The sequence below is a fragment of the Achroia grisella genome, unplaced genomic scaffold (assembly GCF_030625045.1).
Source record: "Achroia grisella isolate CSIRO2021 unplaced genomic scaffold, CSIRO_AGI_Agris_v1 utg461, whole genome shotgun sequence".
In the NCBI taxonomy this organism is placed as follows: Eukaryota; Metazoa; Arthropoda; class Insecta; order Lepidoptera; family Pyralidae; genus Achroia; species Achroia grisella.
Genome location: NW_026712871.1, coordinates 137,921 through 157,036, shown reverse-complemented (window position 1 = coordinate 157,036; position 19,116 = coordinate 137,921). Strand labels below are relative to the sequence as shown.

The following is a 19,116-nucleotide window of genomic DNA, read 5'->3' as shown; positions in this document are numbered from 1 at the left end:
TATCTCGCAAGTCTCAATATATGAACCAAATTTGACAGGTTTGTGTGAAAGAGTTTTTGAGTTATGAGGGGTTCAAAAGTGGCTCCAAATGGTTCGTGTAAATATACACACGGTGCTGCTTGCCAGTTTACTTGAAACTCGGCTTTGACACGCTACCGCGTGTCTAGATTGTATTTATTACAATATTTGAATGGCATTGAATATAAGCGGAAGCAATAAACTTAATATGTGTTAAACCATCTACAACATCTAAATCTTCTTTTATATTGTAAATTCATTGGATCTACTGTTATAAATTAATGGTAATAAATGTGGGTAATCAGAGATAACCATACAAAGTAGCCACCGGTTATCGTACTTATCGAAGAACTAAGACTACTGAAATATAAAGAACAATACACTATAATATACAATCTTTACATAGTACAAAACAAACTCGCCACTGCTTTCTTTTCCCTTATCATCATTATCATCATCATCATCATCATCAGTGTCATCATCTGCTTCTTCCTTATCCCATTTATTTGTGGTCGACATAATATATTTTCTCTTCCATTCATCTCTGTTCGCAGTCATTTCATTATATTCACTTAATATATCTTTTAAATTATGCAACGGATTTTAATGCAGTTTTCAGTAATGGATAGTGATTCAAGAGGATGGTTTATATCCTTAATAATATTATAAATGCGAAAGTAACTCTGTCTGTCACGCCAAAACATGCCAAAACGAATTATTTAAATGTTTGGTACACAGACAGTCTAAACCCTGAAAAAGGACTGTCTTTTTACTTACTGTTACTTTTTAATGCTAATAAGAGTTTTTAGGCTGTTGATTAAATATAAATAAATATGACAATCAAAGTTTCTAAAAATTTTACCCTTAAGGGAGTAAAATAAAATAAGGGATGAAAGTTTAAATGGAAATTCGTTACTCGTCGTCTATTCCACGGAGATGATGTCCAGGCACAATAGTTATAGAACAACCTGAGAATTTTAAAGATTTGTAATGCATCCGTGCGAAGCCGGGGCGGATTGCTAGTATACTGTAATCCAAATGTACAGGTACAAGTTATAGTGTGAGATTAGTTACGTTATAGAGGTGAGGTTGTTGTGAGAAATTCTGTCACCGTTGAGTTGGTGTGACAATTATCTTTCGAACTTAATCGATTTATATTAATTTGTTTAATTAAACTATCATTAACAGGTGAGACCACAAAATTTTCTTAATATCTCACGACAATTCACACAGCGCCATTCAGTTCCAAGCTAAGCAGAACTTGTATAATTTAAGGTGGACTCTATATTCCAATTAGTTAGTATATTAGAAGTAAGAATTAATATATTAGAATTAGTCTCTCATTTGGGCCGTTGTGCGTGTAGAGCCAAGACTACTAAAGTATCCAGCCAAGCTACTCGCAAAAGCGCAGAAGTCTCATGGTGTCCTCACAGGCTTCACGAAGCGACCTCACCGTTCCGAGGATTTGTGTTCGTTGTGTGGCCACTGCTATTACTTATATATATTATGTATGTATTTACAAAAGAAGTATCGATGTGTGTATACATATGAGCGTGTAGTACTCATAACGCAAGCTCTGCTTAGCTTGAAACTAGATGGCGTTGTGTGAATTATCCAGAGATATTATATTATGCGTAGGGTACTTTTTACCAAAAAAACCTCAAAAACCAGAAATCACAAAGAAATCACCGAAATAAACATGTCACCACATCGTCTCGTGAACCCAGCCGTTGACATTGTGACGTAGACCTGGACTGGTGCCAGGTACCCAGTCATAAATCACTGAAATGCTATATATCTGACCATCAAAATCAGAACAAGCTGAATTAAGGTCTTGCTTACCGTTAGATCATTGTTTTTTTTTTAAATAATATCACACATCGTCCCGGTTATCAATTTCCAGTCTTATTATTATACTAATTCATAAATATTTATATATACTAGCTGTGTCTGTGGTTTCCCCCTCATCAAATTTATAGCTTATGGGTTATTATGATGTATAATTCCGTATGCCTGTTTGCCACCATAGTAGTATAAAAAAAAGCAATGTTACTGTAAAGGACGGATCGGAAATAAAGCGGTGCGTTAAACCGCTAGACCACCGAGACCGTCACAAATTTATATTCTGACATGTCCACGGTGGTGTTCATGACTACGCGACGTTACCACTTTAATTCTACAATATGCTGATTTTTATTTCAGGCTACTAGGCCCATATTATAAATATCTTATAGACTAACATACATATGAAATAATATAAAATTAAGATGTTGAAATTGTCTGTGTGATCACGGCTCTGACGGCGGCAATCTGCCACGGTAGCGCCGATACACCACACCCTTCGGCCAGTAGTCCTCCTTCATGAAGGTGGGCAGCATGTTGGTGGGACTCACTTGCTTAGGTGGTGGACTGTTGTAATGCATTTAGAAGTAGGTCTGAAATACATGCTCTACGTGCTATGTTTCTGTTTCGGCCCCTTAGGGTCTTTAAGTTGAGGTCCAATTCAATACTCGTGACTATGAGCTAAGTCGTAAGATGGTATGATAATAGTGACATAAGAAACTGACCTACCTCTGTCACACTCGGGTTGTTACTGCCAAGTGTTTGTGCTTAATTGGCTGTGTTTCTGCATACCTACCACGTCTGGCGCCATTATTTGTGATGCGTTCGGTGACGTAGTTATAGAAATGGGATCGTTAGCCACTAATTACAATATAAAAGAATTACAGGATTACAAGATGAAGTCTTTCGGAATGCCGAAGGACGTATTACAGGATAAAAGGCAACAAATGAGAACAGGTGTCACATAATAACGTAATGTACCTAGTGCTGTTCACCGCGCCCGGGCGCTCTACACCACCGCCCCAGGTCGCCCCATTGATCGATCCCCCGTCCAATTCAAACGGGGGTCGAAATTACGACGAACCCCTAGTGGTGCCCTGAGACTAAAATCGTAAGTGTCACGCGGGAGGCTGATGTCCTTAAGACGTTCCTTTGATTTGAACCACCTGCACTCGCCCCCTATCATCCGGTGAAACTGTAAAAGCCAGATGCAGCCTATAGCATTTTAATAGTCCGAAAAAAAAGTGCTATTCATGTATATAGGCAACGGCTACTGTTTAAATATGAGGACAGCTTATTTGCCATTCAAATTACATAAAAAATTAACAGTCCCCTCTCGTTTACACTTTTGGAAACTGGTCCGTTCGGGTTAAGAACACTGATTAGACTTTGCTTTTGCTATAGCAAATACTGGTGGTTACTCTATTCTCCCAAAATTTAAATTAAAAAAATTATCTGTATTATTGTAAAAATGTACCTACAACATTTTTTTGTAAAGAATACGAGGTGAGCTTCTTTTTAGTTCTTCTCATCTCAAAATCATTCCGAACTGACGGTAGATTTGACATATCATAAATGTTTCTAATAGACCTACACGAATAAAGATATTTTGGTTTTTTTTTTTATTTACGGTTATTGGTAACATTGTACAGCAATTTCAGTTTACCTGAAAGAAACCATTAATTCCACAAAGCTCGGAATATACAGTCGTTTGCTCCAGGCTACAATGGCGTTTGATTATGTTGGAATTGAGCCAAGCGTTTTTCTGATCTGTTTAATTTACGTAACAAACAGAATTATGTTTGCACTGTTAATTACAGTGCGTACATATTTTGATTGTTAGTGCATCTTACGTAGAAGGTTTTGTATTCTTTTCTATACTATTTATATAGAAATAAAAATAATATTTATTCAAATAAACACAATTTAAACTCTTTTGAATAGTTATATTGTATTTTGGAAAGATATATTTTTTATTTTATTAGAAATACTAGTAATGAATTCAGGTAATTTAAGCGTGCGTTTTTAGGCGTCGGTAACGTCGGTACGTACGGTAACCGTTTACCATCAGATAGACCGTATGCTTGTTTCCCCCATTGTGTGCACATTTTCTTGTTCGTTCTTCTTGCGATAAGAATGACTGGTAGCAAAAAATGTATATATACTATCCAAAAGTACTTAAATTTAAGTTTATTTGAATAAAGGACTTTCTATTCTATAAATAAACAGCTTTGCGACTGACCAAAACGGAGGTACCTACGTAGATGACTCCGACCATCTACCCCTAAAAATTATGTGAGGACCTTACTCTTGGCCGTTTCGCCAAGTCGTCCATCAGAAACTGTCATGGCCGACTTATCGCTGCCACGTGTATATTTAGCATAAAGTTTATTTTCATATGCCACTCAAGTATTTTTCATTCTATTATGAAATTATTGATGTTCAAACGAAACTAAGTGTAACGAAGCCAAAATAACACATCAGTTGGTTATGAATCCTGTTGCAATAGGTCTCTTCTCTTGCGTCTATGTATTGGATTTGCCGAACTATAAAATTATAGTCTCGACAACCTTTGCGATAGCGATCTTTCTATAAAGCTGGGACATATTTTAATAATGAGTTGTGGCTCGTAGTATATTACGCTTACCAAAAGCTGACTGGCATCAGTCCTACATATTTAATTCAAAGAGAAAATTGTACTGATAAAGATATGATGAGAAGGAAATATATTTTGTATATCTTTCTGTAATATCAGTGAAATTTCACTTTAAATTGAACTGATTAAAAAGTTACTACTTATTTTTTTTGTCCTCTCCGCATATTTTTTCTTCCTCTCACTCTCTCTTGCTCTGTCGTACACCTCTTTGTTTTTCACACATCGCTTTATATAGTGTTCTTATTTATTATGAAAATTATTGGAAAATTAACTTTTACTTATTATGAAAAATTTGTAATGTTTAAATTTTAAAGTTGCTTTTATATTTTTTAATGGAATAAAAAATATATATATAGATAATTCAGCTGCCTTGCCTTGAAATAGTGAAGTGTAGGATAAGCGTGAAGTTCAGCCCATTATGGGCAATTTAGTATGAATTAACAGCAAAATTTTACAAAGTGTACTGCGTGGACTTGGTACATTGTTTCTTTCGTTTTTTTTTATCGTGTGCAAATATTGATAAGATCGTACCTCCCCGCTGGTGGGGAGACGATGGGGTGTGTGGGATTCTTACCTACTAAAAAGCCATACGGTGTACCTACGACCGTCATTGGCGGTGACGAAGTCTCATTACCATTTTATCGCTACTCAGTAGTACTAGAAATATTGGTGTGAGTAACCATTAACAAGAACATATGGTCAGCGATTCTAGAATCTTGTAAGCAGAAATGTTTGGTACCTTACACAGGTGAGGTCAGGTACAGGTCTGGGTGCTGTTACCTCGTCTTTAATAAGGTCACCTGTCTTCCATGTTACCTCGTCACCTTGACCACTATAAAAGTTATATAAGTAAAGTTTGGCAGTGAGGTGGTAGGGTCACGGCTCGTTATAATTAGACATTTATAAGCGTATTCCTCGGGAATGACCTTGCGTACTTGAGAGGTTTGTTATAAAAATGTTGGGCAAGCGTGTGTCTGCGAAAAATTAAACAACTTTAACGGTTGTGTAAAGTTTTAGGGGTATACATTTATGGTTTAAGGTACATAAAATGTTAGCTGTTAACCTCGACTTAGTCCATAAACTTTCGGGCAATATTTGACGGGCTCGGTGGTATGGCTGTTTAGCAGACCGCACTGATGATCGCGGATTCGATTCCTCGCACGGTGCAGGAATATTATTATTGTCTGTGGTTTTTGTCTATGTATTCATATAGAGGACAGTTGCCACTTACCACCAGGTAGCCATTCCAACTATATATAAAAATAATTACGTGGTTTAAACTAAGAGCGGAAAAACCACGATCAAAATGAATTGGAGATAGGATTGATTTAGATTGGTAAATGGCATCATAGAAGATTCAAGGCGGACGTGTATAGGATTGGAATCATCACTAATGTTTGAAACAAGCAATCGACTAAATATTTGTAAGTTTCTCAAAAACCATATTATAGCGTTTTATAAAACGAACAGCGCCATCTAGTGAAATAAAAGGATTTTTTTTATAAAAGAAACATTGAGAACATACGTTAATAAATTCGAGATCCTTCGTGATATCGAATTGTTTACGAAGGAAAACGGGGTCAGAAGGACGCGACCTTTAACACTGAGGGTCAATGTCAACAGTGTGCGAAAAGAAAGTCCCCTTGCAAATTGTAACGACTAGAACTTGCAGAAAATGTTTACTCTTTTTAAATTATAATAATAACTAGCTACTCGCCGCGGCTTCGCACGGGGTGTACATGTATTATATATGTACAAACATATATAGGTATAGACAGCGACTTTATTTTATACTAAGTAATGATGATTAATCAGGAAAATTTACACGCTGTCATCTAGTTCAAAGCTATGCAGAGATGTTGATGAAATTTGACATCATAATATTAATATATATGATGATGTGGATCTTTTATCTAGAAGAACAGATAAATCTAAAAGGGGATGAAATTACATAAATATTTTAATGAAATTCGACACCAAGACAGATTGAAGATTGATAACGTGGACGGACGGACGGAAATAAATGACAGCCTATGAATCTCAAAGAGGATGACAGTACGTATATAAATAGTATATATATACAGAAATGTAATATATATATACGCATATCAATCTACAATCTACCTTGATGTAAAATTTCATTAAGAGCGATTCAGCCGTTTAATATATATATACACGCTACTGTAATAATAGTTTGCGTCTAAGTTACATCACAATCGGTACAGCAAGTAGGTATACCTACGTCTAAACTGCCCACTGTCTGAGGCTGGCCTTTTGCCAAATCTCTACAAATTGTTCGGACCGTCTTGTTCACAGCCACATTACTGTTAATAGCGTTGGGTTTTGTCGCTGATTAGTTTTTAACCGACTTGAAAAAAGGTGTGTTTGTGATTTTTTTTTGTGTTAATACATAGTATAAAATAAAGTTGCTGTCGCTATCTGTCCCTCCCTATATAAGTTTAAATCTTTAAAACTGCGCAACGGATTTTGAAGCGGTTTTTTTTTAATATATTGTGTGATTCTAGTGGCAGGTTTATATATATAATACGCGTACACCCGTGCTAGTAGCTAGTAAATCATAAATGCGACGGTATCTAATAACTAAACAATTGAATGGATGTTGTTGATATGTATGGTATTCATATATAGTCGTCCACCCCAAGAAATTTTTCTGTTATAATTTCTTTATTAAAAAATACATACAACACTATATTTTCACCCTTCCACCATCAACCTTTAATAATTTTCTACTCTCGGTTGTCGATAACAGGTTAATTAACATGGCAAAACAACGTTTGCCCAGTCAGCTAGTAAGATATAAAATTAAAAAAGTGTTTTTGCATCCGCCGTTCGTCGTCGCCAGTCTTCATTAGATAAATAATCTTCTAAAAGTTAGAAAAACAAATTCAGACCATAAATAGAAAGAACACAAGATGGAATGGTTGAAAGACTGTTAGCATACCGCTTGGAGACGTGCCAAACTGTGACATTTTGTTTTTATTTAATTAAGAACATGTTCTTTACAGAGAATTTTTTTAATGGATGGTAATGGTACATTATTCATCCGCATGCGCTAACGGTTTACGCTGCGGGGCACCGTGGAGGATGATAGGATGAGCATGAGGTCAGGTCAGTTAGCCCATCGTGGTTCACCAGTTAAATAACTTGTGAAATACCACGATGGTATCCAGGGGTTTCGAGGAGGCCAACCTGACATGGTATGTAACATCAGACCCCACTACTAACAATTCCCTTCTCCCATCTTCACAAAGGTTAACTTTGGACAAAGTCGCCCGCGTGGTAATTAGATAGATAAATTCTTTATTCACCAGTTACAAATAATATAATATAAAAGGCACATAGCATAAACATACAAATATATAACGAAGGAAGGTAGCTTAAATGTGAACCAATCAACACGGCTTAAAGCTGCAGATAAACCTATAGAGCAGAACACGTCCGCTCCGTTCGCGAGCTGCTCGTATAATGCCTTTTTGTCCGTGTCCCTGTTCATAGGCCGCCATCTTGTGCCCCGCTACTCTCTAAATCCGGAAGTGATAAGAATGTTCGCTATTATTTCACTGCCTTACCTCTACCCTTTTACCGAAAATGATCTTACAGAGAGACAGGTATTTTTTTTTACTGTCTGGTAATACCTAGCTGTATTAAAATAAATTCGCTGTCTGTCGAACCATTTTAATTTCAATAGAATTAAAATCTATACAGGTATTGTTTGTAGTGTAACGTTTAATGTACCGATTTTGTAGTGACGACACGACCTTGTCACCGACATAACAATGTGTGAAATATTGCCTTCTATGGCTGACGTAATACCAAATTTGTTTACCCAGCTGATAAATGGTGTAAGACAGTCGTTCTCAAAGTTGGCGGTAATGCCCCTTAGTTACATATATATGTAACACCTGTAGTTCGTTACCGATATATGTAACTACTGTGGTTCGTTACCGATATATGTAACTAAGTTAACTACTTCCATACAGGTATCGATATTCATATAGGGATATAGATAATTTCTTTCTTTCTAATTTCGAAAACATTTGAAGATCAACCATTTACAGTGGAATTATAGTAATGTAATTTCTTAAGGGTCGGCGACGCGAACATAACACCCCTATTTCAGGTGTTCATAGGCTACAATAACCGTTTACCATCAGATGGGCCGTATGCTTGTTTGCCACCTAGGTAGTATTAAAAAAATGAATTGGACGGGAGATCGATCGGAAGGGTCGATAGTTTTGAAATTATTTTAAAATAACCAAAAATGGTATTGATTTTCTGGCATGTTGAATTCGAATTTCTTTTCTTAGGTCATCAGGGGTAGACTTCTGATGTCATGTCATTTTCAATTCTATACCAAGTAAGCGCAAGATTAATTCTATGTTAAAAGTATTTGGTATCGAAACTAAAGTGTCGAGTACTTGTATTTAATTGTAACGGAATAATCCTACCCTTGGAGACTATCACTACTAGGCTGTCAGGTATGAGGGTTTCTTTTTCGGACTCTAATGTTGGCCGCAGCTGGCCTTTACAGGTTCACGGGATGATAGGGGGCGAGTACACATTCGCGGAAGGCCTTATAAGAGTGGCTGAAGTCCAACTCCCACCTGACGGACTACTTTAGTCTGAGAGGGTATGAGAGTGTTAAAGCAACGTAAAAGACGAGGACATATTCATAAATGACTAGCCAAATATTGTCTGTTATTTGTACATACGGTACGTTGTACGGTTTCCCTAACTACGAGGATTTAATTAATTTAGCCCTGACCGTGTTTTGGTTGTAGGATGAGTTAGGCAGTGAAATTATAGAATAAGCAACATGACGTCTCAGTTCTCCGGATTGTTACATGATTACGTGATGTCAGTAGTGAGGTTCTTGAATATACGGTTACCATTTATCGTCAGGTGGGTCGTTATTGAAGATCGTATGCCCTTTCAATTATATTAAAAAAATGTTTTAAAACACTATACATATATCTAAATAGATTTTAGATTTTTATAAAAAAGTAATAAGTAGCCGCCATTTTATTTTGAGTTTGAGAGGAGTTTAAACTTAATGAACATACGTAATAACTTTGGGAACCTGTGGTAAAAGTTGTTGACAAGGTACCTTAATACTGTGTTCTTCAACTTAAATTAAATTATGGCGAAATTAATATGAGATTAAAGGTGTTTATTGCAAAAATAGTCATCAAAATCGGGGCAAAATTTACATATATCTATTGATTCTTGTTTATTATCTACCGCTTTTTTGTCTTTATCCCTCTAGCCAAAGGTACTTAAGCGATAAGACCACGATATGTTATTCTGTAAATGTTCTTTGTTGTACCTTTCTGAAATAGTAGCCTTTTTTCGAAGTCTAATGCCGTTATCCGCTGGCCTTTACAGCTTCACCGGACGATAGGGGGCGAGTGCAGAAGACACACCAAACCAAAGGATGGACTTATGGAGCGGCTGAAGGCCAACTCCTAACAGATACGACTTTAGTTTGAGGCACCGCTAAGGGTTCGAACTTTGACTCAGACCGAATTTCGACCTGTTTGAATTGGACGGGGGATCGAACGGAGAGGATAATACAATAAAATAAATAAATTTCGGAATAGCAACACAGAGATAAGATCATTGCAGTCACATGATAAAGTGATGTAGTGCTGTTCATGTATATAGGCAATGGTGACCACTCACCATCATGCTGGTCGTTACCTTACTTAACTTTACGTAAAACAGTCTATCGTTGGATTTCGACTTGGTGTACCCTTTATAATTTGAACTAGCAACAGTTCACATCTTATCATGAAACCTTGAGATAAGGAGAGTGATAACTGCGTTACAGGAGTGTGGTCAGTCATCAATCACGTTTGCGGTAGTCTATGGTTAGAGCGTATTTGTAAATTACCTAAATTATTATAAATCAAATTTATTTTGCATTAAACATAGGTAATATATACTGTATGGGACATTGTATATATGTTTTGCCTCATTAGTCATGCAAAATTTTAAATTCAATCTAAATAATACTTTATCATAGAAAATGGCGTAAGTTCAATATGTAAACACTAGCTGTGCCCGTGGTTGCACCCGCGTGAAAATTATAGCCTATATGGATGTGTGGTGTGACGAGGATAGACAAGATAAAGAATGAATACATCAGAGGAAGTATGAAAGTGGCGCCGGTGTCAGAGAGGTTGAAGAGTAATCGTCTATCGTGGTATGGGCATGTAATGCGTAGGAATGAAGATCATATCCTAAGGACGGTGTTACATATGAATGTGGATGGTTATAGGGGTAGAGGAAGACCGAAAAAGAGATGGATAGACTGTGTGAAAGATGATATGGTGAGAAAGGGAGTAAATAACGGAATGACTGCGAACAGAGATGAATGGAAGAGAAAAACATATTACGCCGACCCCAAATAAATGGGATAAGGAAGAAGCAGATGATGATGTTTTATGATGTATAAACTATATTATTGTAAAGTTTTATTCAAATATTTTTGGTAGTTTTTACGTGAAAGAGTAACAAACCCGTTCGTCTGTTCATCCATCGCTCGCAAACTTCCGCGTTTATAATATTATTAATTAGGTTATCACTTTATTAGGTAGCCACTAGCCATCCTACTAAACCTGAATGTTAATAATTTCATTTAACATTAAGCTCGCCAATTATTGGTACTTCAGAACTGGTAGAAATATTTAAATTTATTTTTTTCTAAATACATACATAATATTGATAGAATACTTAGATTGATACAAACAATACTCGCGAATACAAATATTACTACCGTTCGCGGAATCGAACCCGCGAGTATCGGGAGTCAACCGCTAGACCACCGAGGCCGTCAAATAGCTTAAAACAACTTTTAATCAATATAAACCAAACAGACATCTAAACATCATTAAATATTGACGTTTATAATATTAGTAGGATAATGTTTAATTTAGTTATTTCAATTTCATCACCGGCTGCGTAAGCGAGTCAATGACCACTACAGTTTTGGCGGCAAAAAGTGGCGGCCATTTTTATTTATACGGCCGAAACTCGACGTGCCATTTGCTTGTTGGGCCATTAGATTAGCGATGTCTATTTAATTGAATTTAATCAATTAAATTTAAAATCAAACGACGACTCAATAAATTTTAGTGATATTCTAAAATTATATATCCAATATGTTGGTTATAGAGTACATAATTATCTGTATTTATACCAGCAATTGTTACTTATGTATAATAAATAAATAATTAAAATTTTTATCTAAAACTAAACGAGTTTCACAATTTTTTTTTTCCAATTGACAGGGATTATTTTTGGGTTTATTAAATGTATTTTTTGTGATATAAAATATACCTACTTGTACTTGTTTCGATGTGTATGCAAATTTTGTTACGTTCCCTTTTTATATATCCATTGTCTTGCTTTTGAATAACAATTGTTTAAATAATATTGGCTCCAGAAAATTGATAAAAACAACAACAAAAATTTGAATATCAATGAAATCTTTGTTGTTGTTTTTTATATACCTATTGTACCATATTTATTACGTATTATTATTATTCGTGATTTATTTTGTGAAATTAATTTGTCAATATAATTTTTTTATTATATTCTGAAAAATGTTAATTAAAACTGTTCATGGTCTTCGTTAAGCTTTTTCATTCGATTGAGTCGGGTGATAACGTCGGAACCAACTAACCGTGTAAAACGTTGGCACGAATGTTACCGGCAAAGAAATGGCTACTATTAATTCATATTTATGGTGCTTACCCACGTTTGTCTGAAAAACTTAACTGAATAACGAGTAGTATCTGTGATTAATTACACAGAGAAACACGAACAATTCACATGTGCCAACAGTAGACGTCGTTTCGCACAACTACAATATACAATACAATGTATGAAATTGGACTTTAAAGTTGAAAGTTTAGAGTAGATTTTCCAAAATTTATAAATTTTGAGTTAATTCAGAATTGTATGTGTGATGTATGAGGTACTACCAAATTATCTACATTCTCAACTCCAGGGCACAGTGTTATTTATATATATATACGATAATAGAAAAGTTTTGTAATTTAGTAGTAAGTATTAAATTATAAAAAAAAAAGATAATACCAAAAATTCTTTACAAAGACACACTTAACTGAATAACGAGTAGATCCGTGATTAATTACAGAGAAACACGAACAATTCACTTGTGCCAACAACAGAAGTAATTTCGCATACCTAATACAAAACAATGTAGGAAATTAGACTTTAAAATTGAAACTTTAGAGTAAATTTTCCAAAATTTGTAATTTTTTTAGTTGAGTCAGTATTATATTATGTATGCGATGTATAAGATACTACCAAAATTAACTACATTCGCAACTACATGGTAACATAGTGTTATTTACATATATATATTACGATACATGTATTTTATGGCTTGATAATTAGAAATTATAAAAAAAGATCATACCAAAATCTCTTCACAATGTACAAAATTGCATAGGCATGTATGCATAAATTGGTTTAAAACAACATACTAGTAGCCATTCCTACAGCTATTTATAAGAATAATAAGTCAAGGTAAAAATAAAGTATAACCATCTTTTATTTCTTGCGCATATAAAATTATTATGTTTTACACAGCTATTTCAAATATTTATAAATACTTTTATTTTTTCGTATTTCAAACATTTGTTGTTACTATGTTTACAACTATGTAAATATCTTGATAGATATAATGATTTGAAATTTAAATATATTTAAAATATAGTTTAACGAAATATACAGTTATAAGGACCCCTCCTATATGAGAGTGAAAATCTCCTGTTGACTTTTTGTTTCTTCCATTAGTCTCTGTGTTTGGTAATTGTTCAAAAAGCCAAGATATACAACCGGCGACGGCCTCGGCGGTCTAGCAGTTTAACACACCGTTTTACTTTCGACGTTCGCGGGTTCGATCCCTCGCACGGTGCAAAAATTTGTATTCATGAGCATGATTGTTTGTATCTATCTGGGTATTTTCTATCTATGTTATGTATGCATTTACAAAAAAAAAATATCGAAGTATTTACATCAGTTGTCTAACACCCATAACACAAGCTCTGCTTAACGTAGGACTGGATGGCGCTGTTAATTGTCCAGGGTTATTTATTTAATTACATTTTCAGATATAGAATTTCGGAAATAAACCGTTACTTGTGATGAAACGCTATTTTTGTGGCCACAATGAACTCGCAAAAACGCTCACTCGTAGCTTTTTGTTAAACTTCGAACGTAGTTCTGTAAAAACGCCGGTGTACGCGAGTTGTACTCGCTTATTGAAGTGTTCCGTGCATTATTATGATTCTGTAAGCTTTACCCGGACAATTTCGTCTGCATCACACTGACTTGACATTTATTCTTATATTACGCCCAATTTACATCTTTGTCCAACCCATGTTCCTAGTTTATCTGGGGTCGGGTCTCATCTGCGCCAGAGAACTCTGTTCTGGGTTGTCTGTATATTAAGCTTGTCCTGGTCCATCTGCTTCTTAATTTTATTCCACCAAGTAGCCCGTGACCTGTCCCTAGTAGATATGTAAATTGGGCGTAATTTACATATCTTTTTAAATTATAGCCTATGTGTTATTAAAATGTATAAGCTATATTACTGTAAAGTTTCATCAAAATCCGTTCAGTAGTTTTTGTGTGAAAGCGTAACAAACATTTATGCTCACAGACTTTCGCCCTTATAATATTAATAAGATTTTTTAAGCCATGCAATAAATAAAATGTCTTAGTATTTATATCAGTTGTCTAGTACCCATAACACAAGATCTGCATACCGGAAAACTATGTTAATTGTCCAGGATTACTTATTTTTAATTTACGATGTAGGTATTCTTCAGTGTTCGTTCTATCTCTTTCAGAGACCTTGCGTCTGCCCTCGTCCAAGCGCGACAGCAATACTTTTATTAGAAATTTTCGCTGAAATATTTATATTCCTCTCTACTCGGCTATTTTATTATTACAGAAAATATAAAGTATTTCGTTGGTTTTTCTGAAAATTCATTATAACTTAAATATCTTGCCATTTTAACAAGTTTTTATACAGTCTTGGATTGTTCTTATGAACTGTATAAAAACTTACTGTACTAACTGTATAAAAGCTCATTCTTATGAACAATCCAAGACTTGATCTTCACCAAAATAGGCCTATTTTGGTGAAGATCAAGTTTTGTCAACTAACTAACAACGAGTAGAACTATTGAACAGATCTTAATTAAAATTTTTGCGGAAACAGATTGTACTCTCTCTTTCTTGTATTTCTTAAATGTCCTAAATCACTGAAATATCTTAAATTTTTATCTCAAACAAAAACAGATTAAGTTAATAACTAACAGCTAATTTACTATAATAAAAAAAAATAGACCGCTTCCTTATGATTTCATCTGAATCTGAAACTTGATAATGCCGACTTTGGAGACGCTTACCTTATCCCGCATTTGCTATACGACTTCAAACCCTGTGAAAACAGAATAAGGTTCAAATTTAAAAGGCAATTTCTTTCTGAAACTACATAATGCCGGGTCCAGAGAATCTTGCCTTGTCTCGTAGTTCCTACACGACTTCAAACCTTGTGATAACAGCATAAGGTTCAAATTGAAACGGCATGTTGTTTGTGAGTTGTGCTGTTTTGTTGATGAGTAAATGTTTATGCGTATGAATAAATCATCCGATCTGTAAATGATGATGGCGATCTATGATGACATCATTATTTTAGATTTTGGGTTCCGTATAATTTTTTTTATATGATTGGAATAGATGGACTGTGTGAAAGATGATATGGTAAGAAAAGGAGTAAATAACGAGATGACTGCGAACAGGGATGAATGGAAGAGAGAAACATATTTCGCTGACCACATATGAATGGGATAAGGAAGAAGCAGATGATGATGACGATGATAGAATGACAAACATAATTCGTATTTCATACAGGCAACGCCGCGGGTTAGCTAGTTGTCAAATTTGGTTACAATCCAATTAGTTGTTTTATCTGAAGAAAGTCTTAAATAATAATTTTAATGTGTAGTAGGTATATTCTATATAATGTATATGCTATCATTCAGAAGTAACTTAAAAAGTAACTTTATTTCAATGCCTTTAAAGTTCTAATTAAAAGTAACAGAATAACATGTATGTATCAGTAAAAAACAAAGTGTTTAATACAATTGGCGTGTGGTGCAATTTGAAACTGTTAGCGAATTATCTAATAAATTTTATATTCATTAAAATGAAAAATATTATTGATAACTAGTTGGGCCCGCGGTTTCGCCCGCGTGTAATACATAGCCTGTTATTCTGATGCTTAATCTATAATAATAATAAATGATTTATTTGTGAACGATTTTCGGTATAGTACAAGAAGTTTTGGGAGACATGGCCCTTACAACTATTGCTTATATGAAACGTTTAAAATTACTATTAAAAATAGGGGTTGATGATAGAAGAGTGGAAATTTTCACTTCACTTAGGGGTAAGAAAAATAGATAGTAGCCTATTCTCAGACCTACTGAATATGCATATGAAAAAAAATACACGGCTGGTCACGATTTTATTCAATTTAAAGATTAAGCTCTTTATTTTACTAGAAGTGTTTTGCAATCAGAAGGTACATGAATGTGCGTTCCGAATGAGTGGTTGAATAAAAATTAGGCCATTCAAAAGTGCTTGTACACAGTTTATTTCAATAAAGATTATTTGTATTTCATAAAAGGGGTAAAAAAGAGCAATATGTTATCACTATCTACCTATCTCAATATTCTGTCTTACTGTTTTGTTGGTGAAATGAAATTTATTGCTTAAAAATGTGGTTTTACTCTTTGGTCTGAATTTTTATCGCCATGAACTTTAACTCTTATGATTTGCGCCATACAACTTTTGAAATTAAATGAAAAACCGGTCGCCGATAGAACTGGATTCGTTGTAAAAAATGCCACAAGTCTTTGTGTATGTGTGCCGAGTGGGGAATTGGTGACAAATATAGGGAACTAGTGGCGCGTCCCGGCGTCGCTCGGGTGCATGCGGCTTTTTTATGTAATGGAATGGCAAAGAAATTGACGCGTTTCCTGATGTTATTATCAATATCAAAAATAACCGTACTCTAAGGAGGGGGGAGGGGGGGTTGTTAATTAAGTAATGTGGACTGATGATATTATTGCTAGTAATGTATCATGTCAGGTTGACCTTCCGCTTCTATTGGTCGTATTGTAATAAAGCCTTCCTCGACAAATGGACTATCCAACACAAAAAGAAATTTTCAATTCGAACCAGTAGTTCCTGAGATTAGCATGTTCAAACAAACTCATATATAACATTAGTATAGATTTGTTGCCTTATTTCTAGAAATGTAATGATTGTTTTTTTACAGTTGCGTGGTGGCGCCACGGGTGCTCCGCCCCCGCCTCCCCCAGCAGTCTTAGAGGAGAAGAGGTCTCCATTACAGCCGCAGCAGCAGGGCAGGGCGCAGCCACCACCAGGTATCCCCCTCCTACCATTGTATATAATCTTATTAATATTACAAACGCGAAAGTTTGCTAGTATGAATGGATCTATGTTACTTTTCTACTACTGAACAGATTTTGATGAAACTTTACAATAATATATAGTTTGTATATCAGAATAACATGTAGGCTATAAATTTCATGATGGTGAAACTTTAGACACAACTAGTAATTTATAAATCTCCCAATTTTCATAATCGCTAATTTCGTAAGAAGGGTTATAAAGTTTTTGCTTCACGTATACATGGATATTGCGTGCGAGTCGTGTATGCATTGTTCATTGAATGCCACTTGTAATTAATGTAACAATGTTTGTCAACAGAGCCCATAGTCGCGCCTCCAGCACCGAAGCCCGCAATTGTGAAGCCGACCAAGAATGCCAAGATTCACCAGAAGGTAGGATTGGTTTCTTTTATCAGATATTAGGAGCGGTTCATCCAGGTTCACTATGCACAAAATCATCTTCAGGTTACGAGCACTGATTACACTTTTTGCTTTTGCAATAGCATATTCTGGTGGTCACTCTATTCTAATTTGAATTTAAAATGGATCTGTGTTATTGTAAGCATATACTACATTTATTTGAAAAGACTACGAGTTTCTTGTCAGTTCTTCTCATCTCGAAATCATTCCGAACTGTCGTTAGATTTGACATATAAGAGTCTATAATAGATCTACATGAATGAAGATATTTTGAATTAGAAAAACAATCTGTATGGACATGTGTCTCAGCTATATTAGCCGTCAAGCAGCTTGCTTTGTAAGCTTTATTTCGATGCAGCCAAGTTATTGTACTACATGGTATCACATAGTTTAAGTTTTTTAAGTTGATTTTTTAGTTATTTAATATAAGCCGCCTACCCCAAGTAATGATATAAAGGCAGGGCAGTGATGATGTTATTCAGTATAGGTACGATGGGATTGTTATCGTCAAATTTTGTTACAAAATCCCAAAAAAATAAACAGAAAAAAAAGATACGTTTCGGTTGTGGGCTGTGTTTTTGCAGCTAAATGGATAATTAAAGTAAATTTTGATAAATGATGGTAACAATATAGCACGTACTGGTGCGATAACAAAAATCTAACATACTGTACATTCCTGTATGTAGAGTATGTTAGATTTTGTTTCAGATATCTTTAGAACCCCACAGATCGATCCCCCCGTCCAAATCAAACGGTGATCGAAACGACGGCCTGAGTCGAGACTCGACTAGCGGTGTCGTCAAACTAAAGTCTATCCGTCAGGCGGGAGTTTATTAGGCACATGATAGCAGATATCTTGACGAAATGTGTATCAGGTCCGAAGTTAAAGGTAGTTGTGACTCAAATATTACAAAATTATTCTGTTAAGGGGGCGGTATAGGTCCAACAGAAATTATTAGTATTTTAACAGATTTAATTTTGGATATGTTTTTTGCTAGTAGTTCTATTGTTTACTCTTCTGTATATTGTTTTATATTATGTATGTTATTTAAATGTAGAGATGGAGAATGTCAAATGTGCACTCCCCACTATCGTCAGTTTGTATGTAACGGTGAAGCTAAATTATATTTACTACTATATATGTAATCCACTGAATATCTCTATCAGAGTTGGCCTTTAGTTCTATAAGTCGACTGCGTGTCTGGTGAAGCTGCTGCGACTGCGTGTAGCTCTTTTAAATTAATGTTGTTCAGCATTTTTGAGAGTTTGTGTGAATACAAAATGTTAAGAATGGTTCTGTGTGTACGAGGTACCCACGCAATCTTTATCTGTACATCTATACATATAAATAAAATTGAAGTGTCTGTATGTAATATTGAAATAACCGTTTTTTATTACATGCATATGTATATAAATACGGTACATACACCAAAATAACATTTTTTACAATTTTTGTCTATCTGTCTGTTTGTTCCGGCTAATCTCTAAAATGGCTGGACCGATTTTGACGGGACTTTTATTGGCAGGTAGCTGATGTAATAAGGAGTAACTTTGGTTATTTTTATTTTTGAAAAATTCATTTATTTTAGAAAAAAAAAGTTAAATTCCACGCGAAGTCGCGGGAACAGTTACTGT

The 19,116-nt window shown here is 35.0% G+C and overlaps 1 protein-coding gene across 1 annotated transcript in view; it reads left to right on the top strand.

Moving 5' to 3' along the window:
* The window catches only part of LOC131845246 (titin), an 89,164-nt gene that overhangs the window by 9,063 nt on the left and 60,985 nt on the right, over positions 1-19,116 (top strand). Inside the window, exons 2-3 of the mRNA XM_059194285.1 lie at positions 16,926-17,034; positions 17,381-17,454. Coding sequence (XP_059050268.1) covers positions 16,926-17,034; positions 17,381-17,454 — 183 coding nt within the window. The remainder of the gene's footprint in view (positions 1-16,925; positions 17,035-17,380; positions 17,455-19,116) is intronic.